The following is a 16,411-nucleotide window of genomic DNA, read 5'->3' as shown; positions in this document are numbered from 1 at the left end:
TGGTCAGGCCCCACCTAGAATATTGTGTTCAGTTCTGGGCGCCACAATTCAAAAAGGACATTGAGAAACTGGAGCGTGTCCAAAGGAGGGCGACAAAAATGGTGAAGGGACTGGAGACCATGCCCTATGAGGAACGACTTAGGGAGCTGGGGATGTTTAGCCTGGAGAAAAGAAGGTTAAGAGGTGATATGATAGCCCTGTTTAAATATTTGAAAGGATGTCATATTGAGGAGGGAGCAAGCTTGTTTTCTGCTGCTCCAGAGAACAGGACCCGGAACAATGGATGCAAGCTACAGGAAAAGAGATTCCACCTGAACATTAGGAGGAACTTCCTGACAGTAAGGGCTGTTCGGCAGTGGAATGCACTTCCTCGGAAGGTGATAGAGTCTCCTTCCTTGGAGGTCTTTAAACAGAGGCTGGATGGCCATCTGTCAGGGATGCTTTGATTTGGATTTCCTGCATGGCAGGGGGTTGGACTGGATGGCCCTAGTGGTCTCTTCCAACTCTAAGATTCTATGATTCTATGATTCTATGATTCTATGAATCCTATTGGCATTCCTAACCAGAGTAAACTCATTGAACCATCTTCTTATGGGAAACAGCACCAACCTTTTCTTGTACTTATCATTTGAAGAAATGGCTGTTCTGTCAACTACCATATACATTTTCTCTAACAAAAATCTCTGTTCTTTCTTTTACTAAATGTCTTACCATCAGTAATGATCTCAGCAGCATAATCTGAATTCTCCTGGTTCCCAAATCCCTAAAAGCAAGCAAATAAAAACAAAATCCTGCATTAATGTGGATCGATAACGTCCTCATTAAGTGATTCTACTGAAGAAAGGATTGATATTCACTATTTTTAAATAAAATAATCAGCATATTTACCCAACAGTACTAACTGGAATTCATTAGGAGGTTAAACTGGAATACAATTGATGCAAGATTGTATTTAAAACTTAAAAAGAAGATTAGCCACTTTCCCCTTAGAGAAAGGAGGTTCATGCACTTTTAATTAAACAAAGCAGAATGTCTCAAGCCTAAAATCCTGCTCTTGTGCTGGGAGTATTAACAATGAATTTCAGAGCATATTTTTGAGAATGAACCAGCTTGTCTTATGTTGCTAATTGACTGAATGAACCAGATTTCACTATCAGTTAAAAGTGCTGGTCGCACCACAGCTATAAAATTTTAGTAAAGTAAATGTTTGATGCATGATAGGAACAAAATAAAGGAAGGTAAATTTAGGATAATGGATGAAGAGAACTAGGTGAGCACCTGTGTTCAAATGCCTCAAGTGAAACCAGTAGAGACCATCTTGAGAGGATGGTATATTTTCTGGAGGATAGCCAAGGGGGCAAAATGACTTTCTTGTTGTTGAGGGCCTTCAAGTCATTTCCAATTTAGGACTACAGTAAGGCAAACCTATCATGGGTTTTTCTTGGTAAGATTTGTTCAGAAGAGGTTTGCTATTGCCTTCCCCTGAAGCTGAGAGCATGTGACTTGTCCAATGTCACCCTGTGGGCTTCATGGGAATCAAACCCTATTCTCCCAGAGTCATAGTCCAACACTCAAACCGCAATGCCATGATGGCTATTAAAAATGACCTTAGGAGTCTATATCATTCAAATCCCTGGTAGAGAAGATCAAAACCTCTCCAAGCTTACAATACTATCAAATTGGTGTGTGTGTGTGTGTATGTGTGTGTGTGTGTGCGCGCACGTGCACTTTCATTTTACATCCTTAGGACATAAGCAATCCCATAAACTATCAGCCTAACATTTTCTATATTTTTCCTTAGTGTCTCCCTGTCTAAACACTGATTAGCACAGCATGAAGATAAACAGCTCTGAATTATTCATCTGCTTTTCCAGAAGTGCGTACATCTGTGCTACTATTCTAGGAAAGATGGGGCATTTCTCTTAAATCAATAGAATCAAGCAAGCCCAGAATAGACAACCCTTGCAGCATTTGCCAGAATTTTCTTCTTAAAGAAAGCTGAAGCTCTTCCAGTCAACTGCTGAAGATTGCTAGGCTCCATTTCATATGTGGACAATTCTCTCGTGGATTGTTGCAGAGGAAAATTAATGAGATGAGTGATCAGAAGGCTTACCGTAAGAGCACTGTATTGGACGGGACCTGATGGGTCACCAAGTTCAACCATAAAAAGTAGAGAAATTTTGTTTTTAACCTGTCATGACAAGGATGCTCTTGTTCTTTAATTAAAATGTCCCTCAGGAGGAACTTTAAAAAAAAATTTGAACACCTGACTGCAAATAGCATCTAGGTTGCTGAGCTGTAAAATGTGGGTGATAGAAATAATGGGTCTTTTATTTTAGTTTTGCAAGTACTGTCAGCCCTTCGTATCCACAGTATCCACAGATTCAACCATTCATGGCTTGAATATGTGTGTGAGTATAAATTCCAAAAAGCTAATCTTGATTTAATCATTTTATATAAGAGACATCATTTTACTATGCCATGTATTTAATGAGACTTGAGCATCCATGGATTTTGGTATCCACAGGAGAATTTATTTTATTATTTATTTATTTACAGTATTTATACCCCGCCTTTCAGCCCTAAAGGCTCTCAGAGAACCGGAACCAAACCCCAGCAGATATCAAGAGCCCACTGTAAGTCTACAAAAGTCACTAGGCTATCAGCCTTTTTTGGGCTTGCGTCATTGGTATGACAAAGGTGTGCATAATTTGATTGGCAATTTAAAAAAACCAAAAACAATTGAAATTTTGGCTCCATTTTAAATGGTAATGTGAATGTCAACAGGGTTAAATTTCCATGGACAGCTTTGATCATGGCAAATATAGTGTGAACTCTGATTCGGTATCACATTGATCATGCGATCCAAGTCAATTCAGCTCAAAAAGTCTGAATGACCCCGCATGATCTCATCCTTTTTTCTTCCTATTTTATTAGAAACAAAATGAACACTGGTAATGTTATGTGGAACAAACTGAACTCACCCAAGCTGGCTGATGTCCAGATTATGAGAAGTTGCCCCTAAAACAGGTACCTTCCCCATAATGAACATCATAATTTCAGACCGATGGTAGTCTGGCAGGTTGCTTCCAAAGAATCCTAGACAGAACGGGAGACATGAGGAAAAGAAATAAATGAATAATTCTTCTTCACATCTCTTTCCCCCCAAACCCAAAACAAAATAGTTTAATAGATATGTATTTGGCCAACTTAAAAACAAAAACTATGCAAAATTTGCCCAGTAAAAAAAAAAAAATCTAACTATTAATACCATTACTTCAAAGATCAGCCTTGTTCTATTTTCATCTCTGAAGAAACATTTTCCATTTCCATTTATTGGTAAACTAGTCAGCCACCTCTAAAGATTTCAGTGATTTTCAATTAAATGACTATTTTTGTTGGTTGTTGTCGTGTGCCTTCAATTTGTTTCTGACTTATGGTGACCATGCACTTCCAATTGCATCTGAGGAAGTAGACTTAAGTCTACAAAAGCTCATGCTGCCAACTTCTTCCATACAGTTAGTCTCAAAGGTGCTACAAGATCTCTACATACTGATTCTACATACTGATTCTACAGAGTAACACGGCTATATTTTTTAATTCTACCAACACAGAAATAAGTTTGAGTTATATGCCGGCCATTTACACATCTGCTGTTTAGATTCAGCATATATCAGAAATAACCTATAGCATTTAAAATGGTGTCAAACTGCATTATCCCTACAGTGTAGATGCACCCTAACCATCCCAACAGAAGTGTAAAGGGACCTTAAAGGCTGTACATTTGATTATACAGAAAAGGATACATAATTAATGCTGTAAGCCACCCCGATTGCCTGAGTGCAGATGGGGCAAGATATAAATAAATTTATTATTATTATTATTATTATTATTATTATTATTATTATCATTATTACATCACTCACCAATTGTTTGAATAATAGCATTCTGGACAATTCTCTCATCATTTTCCTTGGTGCTTGCATTAAAGCTAGCACTGCTTACAGAGCTACGCCGGTCACTTAATTCAAAATCAACACTGAAACGTAGGTGCTTCAGCAAGGTGTTGAAGACTTCTAAGACAGTTGGACCTGTGAGGAGATCAAAAGAAGGACTTGAACATTTTGAGTTTTAAAGAAATAACGATCTAAGGCAGAGAAAAGAAATATAATCTCATGTGAACTGCCAACAGTCAGGGGACTACTAGAGATCCTGTGATTTCTAATTTAATTCTCTTGTGGCAATGTTGAAAGCTGAAGGAATAATACAGAAGGGTGAAATAGTGTCCAAGGGGCCCCATGGCAGTGGGTCAATGAATCTGCTCTGGGCTTTAGTCCAATATTTTGAAAAGCCATGCAATTGCTGAACCTATTTTGCCGTTTATTGCAATCCAAAAATATTTCTAATAGAAAGAAAAAGTGGTTATGTTGATTTTCAATAAGATTTGTGGTTGAGTCCCTTCAACTTCTTTCCAGCTTATGGTGCCCCTAATATGGTGTTTTCTGGGGCAGAGAGTGTGTGACTCACCCATGGTCACACAGAGGGTTTCCACTGCCAAACAGGGAACTGAACCCTGATCTCCTGAGCTGTAGTCCAACAGTCAAACCACTACCCCACACTGGCCTATTTTGGGTTGAAATTATCAGAGGAACATAGAAAAACTATTTAAAAAAAAACCATTGAGTCAGAGCATTTTGATAATGATTGGTAATGTCTTCTAAGGGTTTTGGAAAATCATAAAACTGGAATAGAACAAAGGGCCATCCAATCCAACTCCCTGCCAGTGCAGGAATCCACAGTTAAAGCAGATTTGGAAGGTGCTCATCCAATCATTTTAAGAAATACAACAAAGGAAGTTTACCACCTTTCAATGCAGCATATTCTACTGTTCAATAGCTCTTAATTTCAAGAAGTCCTTCCTAATGTTTAGTCGGAATCTCCTTTCTTGTACTCTGAATCCACTGGTTTGTGTTCCAAGGTCTGGAGCAGCAGAAAACAAGCTCACTCCATGAGAGTCCATCAGATATTTATAGATGGCTATCATATCACTTCTCATGTGTGATATGATGCACTGTGCGAATACACTGTGGAAATAGTGTAGTTTGACACCCCTTTAACTGGCATGTTGCCATCCTACAGACTCCTGGAATTTTCACTTTTATAAAGCAGCATCAAACTTTAGCAGAGAAGGCTAAAGAACTTGTAAAACTACAAATCCCAGGATTCCATAGGATGGACCAACAGTACTTACAGTGGTGTTCAAATGAATTATTTCGAAAGTGTAGATGCACCCTTAGTCTTCTCCAGAATAATATTTCAAAGCTCCATCAATATTCCCAAATATGGTCAGCACCTCGGATAATTATATTAAATTTCAAACCAAAGTCCAGAGTGGCTTCACCATCTCACTGACATAGAAGCTTCCAGGCACCACTGGTGTGTATGAAAATATAGGTGGGATCCATGCTAACAATGGCAAAAGAGCCTGAGTATCCTTTTCCAATATTAAATTGCTTTGCTATATTTGGATTATCACATTACTTTAAATACAGAAGGTAATTTCGAATAATTTCAAATTACAGGTAGGGAGATAGCCATTTAATAATGAAATTTGATTTTAAACAAAAAACGGAAGCACTGCAGATAAAACAGAAATGAAGATCCCTAGAACCCTGGAAAGAGAAGATAGAAGGATAGGTGAGAAGTGTGTAAGAAGGATATAAGGGTAGCAGGGATTAGAAAGCTTCTGAATGGGAAGTGATAGAAAAAAGTATTCAAGATGAGGAAGTGATAGAAGGTGATAGATGGTATGGAAACAGAGTGGATAGGAGATAATTTGTAGATGAATGGGGTTTAGATTACATATTGATAAATAATTGACATGAGTTATGTGATAATTATATGGACAATTGTAGTGACTGTATGGAAGTTTATATATTTGAACTGTGTTTTGAAAAAAGATTTTTTTAAAAAAAATAATTTTGTCTGGAGGGTAAAAAGAAAGCAAATTCTAAATTTCAGACAGTCAAATTGAGCATTACTTCCCTGCTTATTTGGGACATCATGTGGCATTATTTTCATCAATTCAGTGCACCAGCCCTATCACCAGCATGTCTGTACTTTGATGTGGAGATAGAACACATGAATCTTCCTTGGCTTGAACTGGAACAATATCTTTTAAAAAAAAATCACTACTCATCACCTCAGCTTCCAGGCACAATACAAGGTGTTGGTTATAACCTATAAAGCCCTAAATGGCTTGGGCCCAGGGTACTTGGAGGACCGCCTCTCCCCATATAGTCTGCCCCGCACACTCAGGTCGTCTGGGAAGAATTTGTTGAGGATCCCGATAACGAGATATGTATCAACCTCACAAAGGGCCTTTTCTATCTCAGCCCCTGGGATCTGGAACACCCTGAGGAACTCCACTCCGCCACCTCCCTGGATCTCTTTAAAAAGAGACTCAAGACCTTCCTGTTTCAGCAAGCCTTCCCCGATGCTCCTTGATGATATATGACTCCCCCCTATAAGTACAGCATTCTCGAGCACATTTAGCTGGCTTGGATTTGATGTATGGTTTTAATCTGTATTCTGAAATGTTTTTATTGAAGTTTTATTTATGTATTGCAATTTTTCTCCTGTATTTTGTATTTGATATTGCAATTTTTACCTGTATTTACCTGTACCTATGATCGACACGGAATAGCGGTTTATAAATAAAACTTCTTCTTCTTCTTCTTCTTCTTATTATTATTATTATTATTATCAATTCAGATTTATTCGTAATATCACCCATCTGTTATATGAAAACTATTTTCTCTATTTATGTACTCCTATCCCCCAACTATGGTGTATATTTATAGCAGGGAGAGAAAATTACAGTCCTCAAAGCCCATTTTTGTAGCCCTCAATTCTCCCAGACTCCTCAGATTATCTTCTTTCTGCCCAAAAGGAAGGAAAGAGCAAAAGGAAAAGAGATAGATAGATAGAGAGAGAGAGAGAGAGAGAGAGAATGAGAGAGAAAGAAAGAAAGAAAGAAAGAAAGAAAGAAAGAAAGGGAGGTGTTGCCTCTCTGGGAAGCCTCCAACAATGGAAGTTCACATTTTTAACAGGTTATAGAACCCCTTGAACTGTTTTAATATCAAAAATACTTAAGTTTTCTTTTCAAAGCTAGCAGAGGATTTCTGGCCACTTTTGGGTTTTCCCTCCATGAGATGACAGGAGGGTCTCAAGAGGCAGAAAATCAACCAAACCCACACCAGTTCTCCCCGTTCCTTAGACTCCACAGCACAGTGGGGAAAGTGATGTCCGGCAGGTGCATGCATCCCTTGAGGCTGTCTTTGTGGCCCCTAGTGCTCTCATTTATCTTCTTTAATGATGTGTATATTAAATATAAGAACAGAATCATTCATAAACTCCCCATGTGGCTCTCACCTCACGAGGCTATTTATAGGAAAGAAATGATTCGGCGAGAAAAATGGTTTAAATATGATGAGTTGTTAAAGAAAGAACAAGGTAAGTTAATATTAAAAACAAAGGCAGAACTAGAACAAATAGGTTTTGATATGGGATGGTATGCCTATAGAAGAATTTATGAGAGGACTATGAAAGATCTAAAGGTGTATGGAGAAGTAGAAGAAAAAACAAAAATAGAGAGACTATTAACGAAGGATCAGGATAAAACTAATTGGAAAATTATATAAGAAATTATTGGAATGGGAAATGGAGGGAGAAGTGGTAAAGGATACAATGATTAAATGGGCTAATTTTATTGGTTATAACATACAATTCGATCAATGGGAACATGTGTGGTCAAAAAGTCTGAAGTATAGTGCATCTCAAAATATAAAAGAAAATTGGTATAAAATGTTTTACCGATGGTATTTAACTCCAGAAAGATTAGCCAAAATTTATAAAAATAGAAGTAATAAATGTTGGAAATGAGGCAAAACAGAAGGTACATTTATACACTGCTGGTGGAACTGCAAAGCTATTAAAAAATTTTGGAAACAAATCAGAGATTTAATTGAGGAAATATTACAAATTAAGTTAGAATTAAAACCTGAAAGCTTTCTATTAGGAATATTTGATATTAAAAATGAAAGGAAATGTGGGAAACAATTATTTTATATGACAACAGTAGCAAGAATTTTAATTGCACAGAATTGGAAAACAAAAGCCATTCCGGAAATAGAACAATGGATGTCAAAACTTATGGAAATAATAGTATTGGATAAAATGACACAAACAATAAGAGATGAAAGAATGGGGAATATAACAAAAAGAGTCAAAGATGAATGGATATTGGTATTCGAGTATATGAGGAAGCAATATGAAGAAGCTTTATTGGATATTGATTGAACTAATAGAATATGAGAGGTTAATTTTGATCTGATTTCTGTTTTAAAGTAAAAGGTGATTACGTGTATGCTGAAGAAAGCATAGCATTCGTGATGGAGGAAATGAAGTATGTACGGTAAATAATGTATAGTTAATGATAGTTAAATAATGAATTAAGAGATACATAAAGAAGTAAGGATAATCAAGAGGAAGGAAGTCAAAGGGATGAATGTAGGTAAGAGTTAAGATTGTGTCTAAGGGGGGGTATGGATGTTAGAGTAAGGCAGGGGTAGGCAACCTTTTTGAGCCGGGGGCTGGGTTGCTGTCCCTCAGACAACTGGGGGGCCGAAGCCAAAAAATAAATAATTAAATGATTTTTTAAATAAAAAATTAAATATATAAATAAACCAGGACAAATGTAGGACAAAATTTTCAAATGGAAGGCACTTTAAAAAAAAAATGGAGGACACGTGAAAAAATTTGCAGATTTTTTAAAAAATGTTAATATAAATGCATGTTTCTGAGGCTTCTATAGACAATTGCCCCCCAAAGGCCCCGGCGGCAATCGGCGACAGGACCGGGCTGGGGCCAGTCCCAAGGCCTCGCCAGGCTGCATCCGGCCCGCGGGCCGCAGGTTGCCTACCCCTGGAGTAAGGGGTGTGTGAATAAATGTGTTGGGGGATGGGAATGGGTGTGTTTGGTGTTATGTTTTGTTTTGTTTCTTTTTCTGTGTATGTGCATGTATAAAAATTTTTTAAAAAATTAAAAAAAAATAAAATTTAAAAATTTAAAATGATGTGTATATTGCCCTCCAAGATGCCTGGAGGAAAGCAGTGAGTGTTTACACAGTAGGCAGTAGCTTGTGTGTATTAAGCAATACTTCACACATATGAAGAAATGAACAATAGTTCATAAAATAATGCTTGTTATTCTTTAAGGGGCTACAAAACTCTGTTGTTTCTGCTGTAACAGACCAAGATGGCTACCCCTCTGGATGATGCTAATAATTTTATTAATTTCTAGCCTGCCTTTTTTCTAGTAATGGAACTTAAAAAGGCTTTGGGATATTGTTTGCCATCTTTAGGACAACTCTCTGAATGAGAGGTCTCTAAGACAATCATCAACTGCTCTGCTCAAGTCTTGCAAACTTAGGGCTATGGCTTCCTTGCTTAAATTAATCTATCTGTAATGTGGTCTTCCTCTTTTTCTATTCCTTTCCACTTTACCAAGCATTTTTGGCTTTTCCAATGGACCACATCATCTCATGGTATGTCCAAAGTATGCCAGCCTCAGTATAGTCATCTTGGCTTCTATGGAGAGTTCAGACTTGATTTGTTCTAAAAACCAGTACAGATTAAAGAGATATCAATGTATGCTAGAGGTGTAAACCTTGGGGTGTATATGACAAATCATCTGATTTTCCCAGAAAAATCTGGAATGCATAGCAGTCACAATGCATAAGCTGATTTCAGTTCCTACATGGACATATGGGGATGTCAACAGTGGGACAGATGCCCTAAGTAGTCCAGGGCACACTTGCTCCATTCTGTGTGATAGATGATGCTGGGGGGAAAATGACACCCTGCCCTTCCCAGAAATTTTTAACCGGATGATACTCACCTATGGAACCCTTTGCAGCAATAGCAACCGCTTGCAAAAGGGCCTGAATGATACCTGCTCGGACTCTGGGGAAATCTCGTTTGCGAGCATCCAGATGTGCCAAAATTTCCTGTATCACGTGATGAGAATACTGTGCCTAGAAATAAAAATTCCTATTAGGTCCCATTATCAATTGCAAGCTACTATGAAGAAAGCACCTGATTCTTAATCACAAATTATGGCCTGATACAGACAGGCCAAAATAAAGCTGCTTCAAGTCACTTTGCAACTAAGGACTGGAGTGCAGCTTTGGTGCAGCTTCCAGACTCTTAGGACACATGCATCATTGAAACACCATACCTCCAAAGTGACCTGAAGCAGCTTTATTTTGGCCTGTCTGTATAGGGCCATTTCAGACATCCTTTTCTCTTTTCCTCTCTGACCTACCCCCCCTCAAAAGGTTGATGTTCAAAAAATATACTTCTGCTACACACAGTGATCCCTCTCCTTTGCATCCTGCCATTCTGTTCAGGGTTTCTGCAACATGCAGCAAGATCAATCTATTTCTTCGTATGCTTAATTAAATAGCAAGGACTGAACAGCTAGAAATGCTTGACATAAGTGTAGGCTATAGGCTTCAGAAGAATGGACCAGCATGATTTTACAAAAATGAGGAGGTTTCATGAGGAGCTGGCATGCAGACCATGAGCTCCCTAAGTGACATTAATATGTTAAAAGTGACTGGAGGATCACAGGGAAAGAGGCAATCCATCCTATATTCTGGACTCTGGGCACTGGGGGCTTTAAAGATTGAAAACCAAAACCTTTGTGCCAAGAGGCAGATTGGGAGACACTGTAAATCCTTCTGAGTAGGCGTAACATGCTTGCAGCATCCCACTCCATTTAAGAGAGAGACTGCTATATTTTTGCAGCAGCTGAAGTTTTTGATCACATATCAAGGGCAGGTCCACAGTGGCTCATATATATATTAATTTAAAATTCCAGTTGTATAGTTAGTTATGGAACTTCCCAACCTGGGCAGCCTGGTTGGTCCCCTCCTTGCTGTCTTTCCGCCAGCAGGTAAAAACCTTTTTATATAAGGAAGCTTTTGGTTTTTACTGTATGTGGCAAATGAAGCTTTTAATGAGAGGTATAGTTGTTTTTTGAAAATATCATTATGTTTTCAGTATCTTTTACTGCTGTTTGTAACTTGATTTTGATAACATGGCATCTCTCCGAAACAGCAGTTGCCCAAGACAATCTACTACCTGAAGTAGAGAATAAGTTATCTCCTCAACCAATGGGCTTGACTGGCAACTCAATCCTATATTTTCTAGAATGACGTTGTGAAACATTTTCTACCATTCCTGGAAAAAGAAGGATATTTTAGGGGGTGCAGGGCAGCCCTCTGATCCCACATATTTCAGTCTTCCATCTCAGCTTCACTGGTACCTGGAGCAACTTCCTCATTCTTCCTAACAATAGGGTTGCCCTTGGTTCCAGTATAGGAAAAACGGATGTAGTAACTGTGCCTTTGTCCAATCAGAAACAAATCTAATTACACCAGGAAAGAATTTCATTCAAACTTCCATCCTTAAACAATATTGATTGGCCATAGGCACATATGCATCAAATATACCTTTTTAAATGAAATGAAATGAAATGAAATTTTATTTATATACCGCCATTCCTATGATCACGGCGGTTTACAACAGGTAAAATACAATACAATACAATTTGCGAGCAGCATAAAAAACATATACTACAATACAGCAGTAATCCATCCTATACAATCAATAAAAAAGCAATCTAAAAGTACATTAAATAATATACAGCAACGAGAAAAAGACAGGACGTGTCCCAATCAATCCCTAATGAAAAAAAATAACTAAGCCCCTCTCTATCTCCCTCCCCCTAAAGAATCCCCAACAGCAGGACCAGGTGACAGTCCTTGACACTCCACCCTGATGGTATAAACGGCGGGCAGAGTCCCCTAGGCCGCCCCAGCCCGGGTGGAGGAGGGCAACGGCAGCGTCCTCTTCGGGGTAAGCCGGCGGGCCGGCTTTTTTAGGGGCCGCTCCCACCGGCCCCACCCCCTGGAGAAACGCCGCGGCGGCGACGGCAAAGTCCCTTGGGCCGCCCCTGCCCAGGTGGAGGAGGGCAACGGCAGCGTTGACTTTTGGGGGGATAGGGTGAGGCTGTTTTAAAAAGTTAGAAAGCAAAATCTACCTGTATAGAATACATGATGATTTTGAAAATGGAGACGGCAAATTCATTGGGATCCCATAGTCTGTGATGGTCTAAATGTCTAACAAAATAAAGTAGAAGATAATAAATTAAATTATACTTTAATTAACCCGCATTCAGCTTTTTTCAAATAAAGGGAACCTAATCTGGTAAGTTTTTCTTGATTAAGAAATTTTTTAGTAGTATGACAGTGAGACATACATTAGAACATGGAAAAGGTACTTTTTTGAGCAAATTTCAGACTGCCTCAGCCAGAATAGTTGCTGGGGATTCTAAAAGTAGTATAAAAGTATAACTTTTCAAAGCTATCTTATAACCCAATCCTATCTGACACAGTTCTGGCACAGCTATTGACATGACTGAGGATCAGCTCTAAGTATTGGTTCAAGCCAACACCTGACACACTTATACAAAACATTGCACATATTTAGGACCTCCTGCGATAATAAGACTGTCCCAAAAGATTTGTGAACCAGTCCCAAATAAGAGACTGTGTAGGGCCTAGTGTGTGTGTATGTGCCTTCAAGTCACCTTTAAACTTATGGCAACTCCATGAATTTCACAAGATTTTCTTAGGCAAGGAAGCCTAAGAGGTGGTTTTGCTAGTTCCTTTCTCTGAAGTATAGCCTATAGCATCTGGTTTTCCTTGTGGGTCTCCCATCCAAGTACTGACCAGAGCTGACCATGCATAGTCTCCAAGATCATACAGAATCTGGTCCCTTTAATGTTTTTAAGCCTGGTAGCATCTATTACTGTTTTCTTAAATTAACAAGCACACATTTATCCTTACGCAAAAACTGGTCGGACAGCGTGGTTCATGTTGCCATAGGTTGCTCGAGCCAACAACTCTCTGAAACAGTTCTCAGCCAGCACAGATGGATTCTCCTCTTTTTCTCGTATTGATGGTGATGAAGGGGGGCAGCCACGACTGAAACAAAGGTTTATTAATAGATTCATACACCATCACCATATATAAAGGTGGGTAAGGCATTGCTCTCAGTGCTCCACAAGTAACCACTGAAGCACCCAGAAATCCCAGAAGAGATTTTTTGAGTGAAATTTCAGCCAAAACATTCTTTAAAATTATCTAAACTGATACAAAACAGTGGCAATTTGGGACTCCTTGTTCTCCTTACTGCCTCTACAACCACGAGGAGATGACTGAGAAGATAGTTTTATTTATATCTAGCTCAGTAATAAGCCCCACTAAATGCAACTAAATTAACTCTCAGCTGAATGTGAAAAGCTTTCCAGCATGAAAATATTGTCCATTTGTAATGCGTAATGTGTACAGAGAGAGCAAATAATGTTCAAGTGACTTTATCTTCAAAATTAATGCAAATTAAAATGCCATTTTGGGTTTTTTATATTTTAAACAAATTGATTTTAAATTTCAATTTTGTAATGACAGAGATCAGAATATTTGGCACTCTTTCAGGGCTTGTGGCTTTCCAAACAAATAATAATTACAAGCCCCCAACGTTGAAAAGAAAGTTTAAAATACTATGCCTTTCCAATACCCAGAGAAGCTTTCAACACTCTGCTATTACCCAAAATTACAATATTTAATCTGTGAACCTTCAAAGTAAGGTCAATCATTTAGGAAGCATGTAGGCAGCCAGCCATTTAGAGGTTATATAATGGGGGATGCAGGTTAAAGCGCTTCTCCCTCATCAACAAGGGAAGGCAAGCCTAAGTATGTATAACTACATGATCTGACTCAGACTCGATACTGCAGGCAGAAGCAAAGTTTCATAACAAGGCTTTTTGTTTTAACAGGGCTGTGATCTTCAGCAGAAGATCATTGATTGAAGGGTTGCTTCACCCTCTCTGCCAAATATTTTCAGTGTCCACAATCTCAAGCTCCACTCCCTCAACTACATTTCCTCCCACAGAAGAAAATACAAAGGCATCTCTCTCTTTTCTATTGTGAGGATACAAATTAAAACCTAGAGGGTGCATTGGGAAGGACAGCCTTATAACCCAGTCTTCCCTCTCAAGCTAGAGAATGTCGATTTCACCAGAAGAGAAAGTACAGTTTGAAAATGTTACTTTTCAAAAGACTGCAACTTTTAAAATCTCCCAGCCAGGATGAGTGGTAGCTACGCTGAGTGCGGAACTCTTGGAGCTGTATCCCAAAAAAATAGTTCTTTTAATCTTTGGTACTGGGTTAGGATCATGGAGTTGGAAGAGACCATGAGGGCCATCCCGTCTAACTTCCTGCCATGCAGGAATACACCATCCAAGCACTCTTAGATGGCTATCCAGCTTCTGTTTAAAAACCTCCAAAGGAGGAGACTCTATCACACTCCAAGGCAGCATCTTCCACAGTTGAGCTGGTCTTACTGTCAGGAAATTCTTCCTAAAGTTTAAGTGGACTCTCTTTTCCTGTAGTTTGAAGCCAGTGTGTCTTGGTCACTGAAGCAGCAGAAAACAAGCTTGCTCCATTCTCAGTATGACATTCTTTCAAATATTTAAACATGGCTATCATGTCACCTTTTAAAACTTCTATTCCCCAGGCCAAATGTATCCAACTCTCTAAGCTTCATAAAACTACAAATAGCAGGATTCTGCACAATGTAACCATGGCAGTTAAAGTGGCGTCAAACTGCATGATTTATATAGTGCAGATGCACCCTCTGTGGCAGGGCATATGTTTTGCAAACCCAAAGTTCCAGGTTCAATACCTGACATCATCAGGTAAATGTGAAAAAGACTCCAGACGCAAATCCAAAGAATATCCAACACCAGTAATTTCCTACACTGGACATTTCAGTTATGTGCCACATTGTTAATACTTCTTGAGAATGAGGGTGCTTATTTATGACAAGTACATTTAATCACACCAGAGCAATACAACACTGTATAGCATCCTTCTCTTTTAAACTGGGAGTGTGTTCTTATCCATACACTACAGGGTTGCAGATACTGTTTTCTCCTACATGAGACCATCTGTCTGAACCATCTGCTTTCCACCCACTCCTCAAGCAGCCTCACTCAGCACTGCCTCCATATGCAAAGAGTCACAATATCCAAAAGGAAAATCAGATGAGAAACTTATTGCCTGCACTGTATGAGGACAACAGATCAACAATCTATAAATGCTGTTTTCAAGCTTTGCATCATATATGCATCCAAAGTGTAGACTGTGCACCACATTGGTATGCATTAGTCTTTTGAGTGGAATATTGTCACCCAAGGTAATGTTGCTGCATTATTCTTTAAAGAATCATTTGTTTTAAAAATGAATGTACCACTCTATTACAGAAATTTAAGAGGTTCATAGTGTGAATTATTACAGAATGATCAATCAATTGCTGGTTTACATGTGCATACAGACACTGTTATGCAGTATTTAGTATGCTGATTTGGGACTAAGTGAGAAACCACCTTTTCTTCCTTCTCTGCAAGGCAATGGCATATATTATGTTGATCTTGAGTTTTCACCTTTGCAAGGATTTTTCTCTCTTAAACTGAGTACATTGCTGGTTGTGACTAGGGTTGCCAGATCTCAGGGCCTGGCCCCAAGCCTCTAGTTTTTTCATGCAACACCTGGTCAAAAACAAGGGTACAAATTCTCCAGTATTTCTGGGCTCAGCAGTAAGCAGGAAGAAAAGTCTGTGTGCACCTCAGCTATTAGGACAGCAGCTTTCTACTGTTTGCAAGGCATATCAGTAATTTACAGTATATAATTGCTCTGGAAACTATGGCCTATGAGAAGCAGCTTAGGGAGTTGGGTATGTTTACCTTGGGGAAGTGAAGGTTAAGAGGTGATACGACAACCAAGTTAAATATTTGAAAGGATACCATAATGAAGATGAAGCAAGCTTGTTTTCTGCTGCTCCAGAGACTAGGACATGGAACAATGGATTCAAGCTACAGGAAAAGGGAGCCCATCTAAATATTAGGAAGAAATTTCTGATGGTTAGAGTGGTTCAGCAGTGGAATATGCTGCGTTGGAGAGTAGCCTCTCCATGGAATCTATACATTTATTTAGTTAGTTACCTCTTCCTCTCCTAGTCATTGTGATGTCAGGGCTCATCTTCCACTCTGCTCTCTGTCAACTACTAATTAGAAGCAAGTAGGTTAGAATAAATATTTCTTATCCCATCTCCTTGTGTAGATGAAAAGGTATAATCCCTTCATTCACCTTGATCAGGTTTAGGCCAGGAGAACTCAGAACCTGAGATCATCTTGAACCAGCAACCTAACTTGTAGCACCTAT

At 38.8% G+C, this 16,411-nt stretch overlaps 1 protein-coding gene across 4 annotated transcripts in view; it reads right to left on the bottom strand.

The window, feature by feature from the left end:
• Positions 1-16,411, bottom strand: part of EFR3A (EFR3 homolog A) — a 95,209-nt gene that overhangs the window by 19,662 nt on the left and 59,136 nt on the right. For all 4 annotated transcript variants that reach the window (XM_089517974.1, XM_089517977.1, XM_089517975.1 and 1 more), the window contains exons 8-13: positions 12,977-13,114; positions 12,169-12,247; positions 9,961-10,096; positions 3,927-4,091; positions 2,985-3,099; positions 712-763 (exon numbers count right to left, since the gene is read on the bottom strand). In XM_089517974.1, the coding sequence (XP_089374100.1) occupies positions 712-763; positions 2,985-3,099; positions 3,927-4,091; positions 9,961-10,096; positions 12,169-12,247; positions 12,977-13,114 (685 nt within the window). The remainder of the gene's footprint in view (positions 1-711; positions 764-2,984; positions 3,100-3,926; positions 4,092-9,960; positions 10,097-12,168; positions 12,248-12,976; positions 13,115-16,411) is intronic.

The sequence above is a fragment of the Sceloporus occidentalis genome, unplaced genomic scaffold (assembly GCF_023333645.1).
Source record: "Sceloporus occidentalis isolate IW3139 unplaced genomic scaffold, rSceOcc1.0.p SCAF_3, whole genome shotgun sequence".
NCBI lineage: Eukaryota > Metazoa > Chordata > Lepidosauria > Squamata > Phrynosomatidae > Sceloporus > Sceloporus occidentalis.
This window is presented reverse-complemented; position numbering and strand designations above follow the sequence as displayed.